The sequence below is a fragment of the Dendronephthya gigantea genome, unplaced genomic scaffold, assembly GCF_004324835.1.
Source record: "Dendronephthya gigantea isolate DGI-Jeju-01 unplaced genomic scaffold, DenGig_1.0 001114F, whole genome shotgun sequence".
Lineage (NCBI taxonomy): Eukaryota > Metazoa > Cnidaria > Anthozoa > Malacalcyonacea > Nephtheidae > Dendronephthya > Dendronephthya gigantea.
Window position 1 is genome coordinate 1 of NW_021164124.1, and position 8,703 is coordinate 8,703.

The 8,703-nt window shown below is 35.5% G+C and overlaps 2 protein-coding genes across 3 annotated transcripts; both read right to left on the bottom strand.

Moving 5' to 3' along the window:
* Window positions 1-87: 87 nt before the first annotated feature.
* LOC114545014 (patched domain-containing protein 3-like) lies at window positions 88-614 on the bottom strand (the record flags this gene model as incomplete). The annotated part of the gene is made up of 1 exon (XM_028563439.1): window positions 88-614. A coding segment is annotated over exon 1 (527 nt), but the record flags the coding sequence as incomplete, so codon positions are not given.
* A 135-nt stretch (window positions 615-749) lies between these two features.
* Window positions 750-8,668, bottom strand: LOC114545015 (NPC1-like intracellular cholesterol transporter 1). 2 transcript variants are annotated; one of them, XM_028563441.1, is made up of 3 exons: window positions 6,272-8,668; window positions 5,890-5,969; window positions 750-2,875 (listed from the first exon to the last, which is right to left on the bottom strand). In XM_028563441.1, exons 2-3 carry the CDS (start codon window positions 5,928-5,930, stop codon window positions 1,564-1,566), a joined length of 1,353 nt encoding a protein of 450 aa, XP_028419242.1. In that variant the 5' UTR covers window positions 5,931-5,969; window positions 6,272-8,668; the 3' UTR covers window positions 750-1,563. The 2 variants fall into 2 exon arrangements, with proteins under 2 accessions (XP_028419242.1, XP_028419241.1); XM_028563440.1 differs by having other exon boundaries at window positions 6,200-8,668.
* Between the last annotated feature and the right edge of the window lie 35 nt (window positions 8,669-8,703).

Below are 8,703 nucleotides of genomic sequence, written 5' to 3' on the forward strand. Positions count from 1 at the left end.
TCAAGAAATGCGCCAGTAAGGATGTAATGCTTCCCTGGCGTGTGCTTCCCTGGGTTAAACGAATCTGTGAACTCCCTTGCGTCTGGCCTGTTCATTGGATACGAGCCAATACTAGATCGACCTTCCACCAACATATCCCAAAATGCATCTTTCGAGTTTGCCCCACCTGGAAAACGACAACTCATTCCCACAATGGCAATCGGATTGGATTGCTTGGTTTTTGCGTGTAATCCAGATAAACCTCGGCTTGTATTTCTACTAGATTTGTATCTTTTTGTAATGTTGAACCACTTTATGATTGACAAGTCAAGGTTACTTCCACGAAGATTAAAGAGCTTTCCGAGTAGAGACAGGTACACAGGTAGTATAACCAAACCATGAAGTAAACCAAGAAAAACGATACCAACAAACATTTTGAAAAATGTCTGAAATACCATGGAGGAGGTAAATCCCGTTGGCATCATTCCAAGGAATGTGCTAAGCCCACCTAAAAAAACACTTCCGCCTACTTTGCTTAGAGCATCGATGACACGGAGTTCGGGAGTTGTTGCCCGGGAGGAAACAAAGTGGAAAGCGACATGTGCGTTGTAATCTACAGAAAATCCCAAAGCCATAACAAGATTAATCATAGAGATTGAGTTCAAAGAGACATTCCAGATGTACATTAGACCAAATAGTTCAAATATAAGAGCACCGAATCCCCATATAAGACAAAATATTACTACAAAGTGATTAATAAACACCAGGATATCAAAATAATTGAAATTCCAGCAACAACCAAGTTCCTGATGGTTTCATTAAGTACATGAGCATACTGTTCAAAGTATATAAAAGGCAAGGCAATAGCAAATGCACGAGCATCCGCTGAGTGGAGATCCTTTCGAATGCTCGCCATCATATTTCTTTGAAAGTTTGAGTCAGGATCACTCTTACAATATACTAGCATCCTTGAAGCCGTCAAATGAGTTTTATCTTTCGAAAATTTTACATCCTGGGCAAACCTTTGATACTCCGGGAGTGAAATAAACTCCTTCAAGTAGTGATGGAACATTCTGGTATTATCGATTTTGATCTTTCTATTCTGTGCCCACCATATATATTGGGATAACCACGATATCCTTCTTGGAGAAAAATATTGGTTACTTTCAACAAGAGTTTCGACTTGGGAGTATATTTTCTGAATTTCAATGCTCGAGTGATCAGTTTTTTCCGGGAAAATTATGCTAACTTCGATATTAAGGTGAAAGTTTTCTTCATAAACATTTAGGAATTTTCGGAAATGTGAATCTTTCGTTGTTAACCACTTTCTGTTAAAACTTTCATCGAGGCCAAGAACGCCATAAATTCCAAAAGCTAGGAGAAGTAGTGAACCTAAGAACACAAAGACTTTTCCAACAGGTGAAGTAATTAGTTTTCCCCATGCTTTCATAACGTTGTCAAAGCCACTTCTCCGAATTCCAAAGCAACAATCAGTTGGAGGACGACTCATTAGGCAAGGCAAGAAATCTCTGCGTTGAGCGTTTATCCTTTTGATATCAAACCACATGCAACCAACAAAAAATGTCAGCAACAGAATGAAAACAGATGAGATTGCAACAGCTGTGTAAGTGCAGAAAAGACGAATCGAAGGGAAATGGAACTACTGCTAACGGCAAATGCTACAAGATCAGTAAGGGTTGTCATGGTAATAGTTGGACCACTTCTAGCCATTGTCCCGCTTAGCATATGCGTCGAGGGCAAATCTTGACGGATCATTTCATTAAGTTCGTGTAGGATAATGAAAACATCGTCTATGCCGATACTTACAACCAAGAACGGTAGAACACCAACCATGCTGATAAAGGGAACACCAACAATCATTAAAAGGCCAAGTGCACTCGTGACACCCAAGTAAATGGACAACAATGCACCATATCCTAACAATTGATGACCAAAACGAGCATCACCACATCTTCCATTCACAATGCCACTAAGAATGCCCATGATTGTAAATGTTACTGCGAAAAACGAAATATCAGAACCAGTACTTTCTGATACAGAGTCGTCCAAGCTTCTTTCTGCAGCATAAAAAACATTCGCACAGGTAGTGTTTTTTGAAAATGATGATATTTTTTTGAGGTAAATACTCTCCCAATCCAAAATGTTCTCCTTCTCCTGTCCATCTCTATCATATTCTTTCATATAGTAAGCCATTCTCAGCGCATTTGTGGAATCAAGTGAATCGCCGGAAGCATTATTTCCAAAAATTCTATTAAAATTATCGACGAGTCTTCTGCCATTGGCCATAAGAAAAGCATCATTTTGTAGAACGGTCTGGATACGTTGTGTAAGATTGGCAACTAAGTTTTCCTTTTGATAACTGAAAATTTCTAACAGGTTTGTTGAAGCACAACTTCTATTTGAGTTTTTCCTATAGCAGTATTCGTCGTAGTGATCTATATCTGTAATAATGTTGTGTAAATCAATCATTTCTGCCAAACATTCTTGCGACAGAACGGATTTGCCATGTTTAGGCAAAATAACAACCTCTTCTTGTCGTACTTCGAGTTCAAACCCTAGACTTCTCGCCTTTCTTATATCCTGTGATGCTTCACTGTTTTCAGGTAGGTACAAATATTTCACATTTTTGTCAACTTTTAACATTGCAAAGCCACACGTTAGGCCAATAGTGACAAGCAGACAACAAAATATTACTCGAAAAGGTCGACGTGAAATGAAGATAGCAGACATTTCAAACAGTTTTTCAAGAAATATGATCAAAATCATCTGAACCCAAGCCCATTTCTCTCTGTAGCAATAACGTGACTTCGAAACATGGCATCCCTCATGCATGATGTCAATATTATCAGCATTGCTCTTTGTCTCCGAATTGAAGCTGTCAAGAAGGTATAAACAATTAGCTACACTCAACTTATTAACACGGAACGCCTAGAATGGGTACCCAAACCCAATTTTATCCGTGCTCGTACTACCATGCAGTACAAAGGTCGAGCGCAGTCAAATGGGCAGGGGTACCTATTTAACAGTGCCGTGCAAGTAAATCGAGAGGCAGTGTAAACCATTCTTTATTTACGGGTTGCAACGCCGAGATGAATAATAATCGCACCGAGGTCATGAAATTAGTCAATTATTTCGTTAATGCGTCCAAATGCCTAACTGAGTATTTGATTATGAATTGAGTATTATACATTTTAGCAACAGCTGACATTGCGGTAGGAAGTTTTAAAAAAATCCGGTTTCTTCTAGTGAATTTTGGTTATCACTGGTTGGAATTTGGATTGGTTGGAATTTTGGTCGATTATCCATGTTTCGTGCCACGCGTTTTTATCTATAACTATATCCACTTGTTAGCAAATTCACTATTACATTCATGCACCTTTCGAACAACTGGCCTCTTTATTAGTGCGTCGCCTGAAATTTTGGCTCTATCTGAAAACACACTCGCCTAGAGTGGTTACATGCACCTAGCTTTGTTTGTAGGAGAAATGCAATTGATTTGAAAAATTCTAGGGTTATACGGTGGAAAATACGCTATTTCGTGCCAAAAATCCCAAAAATATAACAAGTGTACACATGTGAAATTTAACTGTCTATTACCCCATGTTTTCGACTGTATACCTCTCTATACGTAACGATTCATGGGACATGAACATAATTGTGAACGATTAGGAGGTAACTGAGAAAAATATATATCAGTTCGATAGAGCCACTCGTCCGTACAGAGTCTATACTCACAATACACTAACCGGTCTAACCCTGTACCCTAAAGCTTTCAAAGCTCCACGGTGGTGAATGGATGTCTCTTACCGCCTTCTAAACCTTTTTAATCCTTTATGATGAACTGTATCTTGTCTTGTCTTATTGAGTTTAAAGAAATGTCAAAATAGTAAGCTATTTGATAAAATAAAACGCTGGAGTTTTTATAGGAATTTTAGGGTATTCGAATAATTATTAAGTAGCCTGGTTCCAAAGATCTAAAGGCTTACAATTTGAAAAATTTCGACACCCACCATGCATGGTGGTGCGACCAATGTTGTCCAATTTCTTACATCTTTGTTTTTTAGATATCGTTATAGGCTTCTGGAGGCTAATTAATTATTTTGATTATATTGAGTTTTTATTGCTATATCCAAATAAATATAAATCGAGTAATGAAAGGGGTCACTAGAAATCCGGTATGAATTAAGACGGTCACTAAAAAACGTAGTTCCTATGCGCGGATGGAAAAGTTTTTCATTTTCCATTATCAGTCATTTCACCACGTGTGCAGTTGTTTATATACGCGACGCGACCAACTAGCAACTTACCTGTGCGCAGGTTCCCGATTAGGGTGATATGGCCTTCAGCTAGCCACGCTGAGGGTCGACCCGAGAGGAAAATAAAAAAAAACCAAGCCGAAACTGTAGGTCGCTGTCGCTACGCGACGCGACCAAAAATGCGCAACTTTCTGCGCGATGACCGTGTCTGAACTGTCGTTTCTGTGCCCTCAGCTTTGAATGAAAGAAGCTTTAAATTAATTTCTGAGCATACTCGACAGGTTTCGACATATAATGTATGGTCAAGGTTCGGCACACTATCGGCAATGTTTACAGCTCAGTATAATTTTGAGCAATTATATAGTAAACAACTGCTATATATTTAAGTGCAAATCAAAACGCTTTTTGCTCATGCTCACTGTATTTCGCATGAAGTAATATATATTTTTTGGCATAAGCAGGCCACTTACGAACGACCTGAGCTAGGATTGGGCGTATGTGATGTGATGTTGACAAACTTTTATCGAGCACAGTAAACCTACACCTGCTACCCTAAGTAAAAGATGTAGAGCGGTTTTGAAATGGGCTGTTCTGTGTTTCTCCTGCTTTCAACATGCGACCGACAGTTCGGTATATTGTTCATTTTTATTATTAAGAACATTTACGACACAAAGTTTGCATGGCTGCATTGGCTGGCTACGCCGCTGTGAACGACGCGACCATAACGCCTACTTGGCGTCTTGTTAACTTTTGATTGCAAATATAAACCTGGCCTGAAGCAAATATATATCATGTATTTCAACAGTGATATTTTTCAATGTTCGTTATTGCTGAATGGTCGAAGTCGTAAAAGTAAAATTTATATCGTAAAGTCGATTCTCGAGCTATCGAATTCAACTATAATCGTATTATTGTACTACGAATAGTTTTCAATACTACAATTTTTAGCGAAATTTCAATTTCTTTTAAGCAGATTCACCTTTCAAAATAAATGCTTTCCCAATCAAAATAATTTTAACGAGATTTGCGAATAAATTCAAAGATGTGTCATACATTTGTTGATAAATCCACATATTAAATTTACAAAATACGTTAATAATTTAAAATACAAAATTTACTCATTTACCCATGTTCAAAAACACTCTAAAAAAGCTTGAGAATCGTTCATTTGAAACAATGTTTTTCTACCCGAAGGCAACTTTTACATTCTCTCTTAAAGTCAATTTTTTGTATATTTTCATAATCATCCAAGTGAAAATATTAATTCAAAAAGGTTTTAAAACTCAAAATATCAGTTATGCTGAATAATTTAATTTAGTTATTCGCACGTTTGCAAACGTTTGCTAGTTACCAGTTTCAACATGTCTCAAACTCACGCGTGCGCATATCTTAAAAATATTTCGCATTTGCATTCCCGGGCGTAATTAAAATATCCGAGCGGAATTACCACCCTCGGTCGGCGCTTCCCACCGCCTGGGAAATTACAATTCGGTTGTTTCTTCTGTTATGCCGCAAGAGGAGAAAGTGTTGCATTTTCTAGATTTTGAGCGCGCATAATCATGTTTCGTCAATATTGGGCGCAACTTTGTCACTAGAAAGAATATTTTTTAAGATTAGAACAATCAATTTTTACCTTGTACATGTAGTATCAGCAACGGTCGTTCTGGCAGTCATCCTCGCCTTTAATTGGCACGAGATTGCCAAACCTTGTCCCTGAAAAAATATGTTAGCGCCCACGTTATATTTTTTTAAGATAGGTCAGCATTGTTATTGTAAGATAGATTTTGTTCGGGCGTATTCTAGACGCTTTTCACATTAAAGTTTAAATTTTGAGAAATTAGAATATTTTATACACTGCTTTGATTTGATGTGTATTTCGGTTGGTTAATATACATATATTTCGTTCTGCCTGACAGATCACTTTTGTAAGTGCAATAGCTTACAATAGGCTTGTATGTACTTTGTCGTCTTTCAGGAATTATGTTGGACAATAATATATTTAGGTGTTCTAGTACATGGAAAATGACGATTTATCTTTCTTTAAAAATGTCCATGGATGCAAACTCAAATGATTCCGTAATCAATCCTGAATATTTTTTCTGAAAAAAAGAACGCGGGAATTAAACAAAAAGTTTTACTAGTTAGTGTTTTACCCTGAGCTAACTAAAGGAGTTTAACACGTTTACGACGACATACTTTAACACGTTTTAACGACGTTTAGACGACATACTTTAACAGGTTTTAATTCATGTTTATCGTAAATTTTGAAAAGTGTCCGCTGTCCGGTGTCCGCGTTTTCCAATAAACCACACTCATAGCATTAACAGCGACATTCGCAATCGAATGACTATGCTATTGAGTGACTCTAGTCGTTCGTGCGCACATTTTTATCATTATACATTTTGGAACAGCTAAATTTCTTAAAACTTCACAAAATTTCTTCTCGGCAACTGCACTGTGTTCAAAGTTTGAAAGTCCGAAAATTTTAGAGGGGCTGAAGCAGACAAATGGCTACCCTGTGTTGAGACTTTGGAATAATTAGTTAGGAATAATTATTATTCAATGACGTAATATTTGTATGTGTATATAAATTATTTCTGATATGAAATATACATCTTTTAACACTGAATGTCGAGTACATAACACCCTGAAAGACAATAGTCTCGTAGTTGAACCTTAAAGGATTTTATTCATTCGTAAAATGTATTTAATACAATCAAATATTATAACATATAGATTGTGTAAACTTCTATGTCCAAACTTCTATGCCTCTACTAGCAAGCGTATGTTTTGCGTAGTTGGTTCTACTGAACTTTTTGTGTAGTAATCTCGAGTTTCGCGTGTTGTGATTATGAATTTCCTTTTTAGTAGAGAAATAATTTCTGAATATTTCTGGAAGGTTTTGTAAATAGAAATATCAGAACATGAATATCCTTATTAAATAATCATTTATTTTGAATAAATTGAGTATTTGCAATTCTTTAAAAGTTGGTTCGGAATGATCAAAAGAAGATTTGAAAGCCATTAATCTCACAATTTTTTTTGAATATTTACTAACTTTTTAATACGGGATTTGTAGGTGTTACCCCATATTAGGTTGCCATACGTTAGATATATGGATGGACCAAGGCATAATATATTAGTTTCAAAGAGTTTAAGTTTGTGAAATGCTTTATCCTGGAAATGAATGCTGCACATTTAATGATTTTTTTGTAATCAAATCCATGTGGTTACACCATGTCAAGAATTCATCAATAACAATCCCTAAAAATGTAGTGTTTTAGACTTGTTGTATATTGTTATTATTGATCGAAATGTTAATGGTATCTTCAAGCTTCTTTTTTTTTTGTTCTAAAAAGAATAAATTTGTTTTTTCTGCATCCATAGACAATTTATTTGCATTAAGCCAATCTGAATTTTTTTTTAATTTCGACTTGAATGAATTCATCCAATTTTCTAAGACATTCATGACTATATAGTACGTTTGTGTCATCTGCAAATAATACAACAGAAATCAGTTTTTTGGCCACTCCTCTATTACCATAATGTTCCAATTTCTTTATCAGAATCTTGTGATCAATTGTATCAAATGCCTTAGATAAATCAAGGAAAATACCAACAGAGTATTTACCATCATCAATTACATTAGTAATTTTATCAATAAAGTCAATTAATGCATGTTCAGTTGATCTCTGTTTCCTAAATCCATATTGATGCTTTGAAAAAATTTTATTTTTATCAATAAATTTTGACAGTCTATTAATCATAAGTTTTTCTAACAATTTTGCAAAACAAACAAGAACTGATATTGGTCGGTAGTTTTCAAACTTCATTTCGTCATTAGCCTTGAAAATTGGTGTAATCAATGCGACTTTTAGATTGTCTGGAATGATTCCAGTCGTAAATGTTAGATGAAAATGTGTGTTAATGATTTAGAGATTTCTCTAGCTGCTAGTTTTGTAATGGTTGTGCTAATACCATCATATCCACATCGTATATTGCTTGATGTTTTTTAGTTCAACTTCTAATTCATTTTCTGTGATGGGATAAGGAAAACCTAAAGTCACTTTTCAGATATTTATTAAAATTATTATTGTCATTTTGTTTTATTTTATTTGCCAAATGGGGTCATTAGTAAAGTAGTCGTTGAAGTGATTAGCTATTTCTTGGGGATCATCTAAATTATTTGATGAGTTGGTTTCAACAAAGCTTTGTGATATTTTCGTGCTTTTCTTGGGCTTATTGAGTAATTCATTATTAAGTGTTTTCCACACCATTCTTGAATTCTGTTTGTATTAATTTGATCAATTGATATTCATAATATGTTTTTTGGCTATTTTTATTATATGATTTAGTTTGTTTGTATAATTTTTGTACCGTTGTTCCTTTTTGCTATTACAATTCATAACGAAGGATTTATAGAGTTTGTTTGTTTTTCCTGATTGAC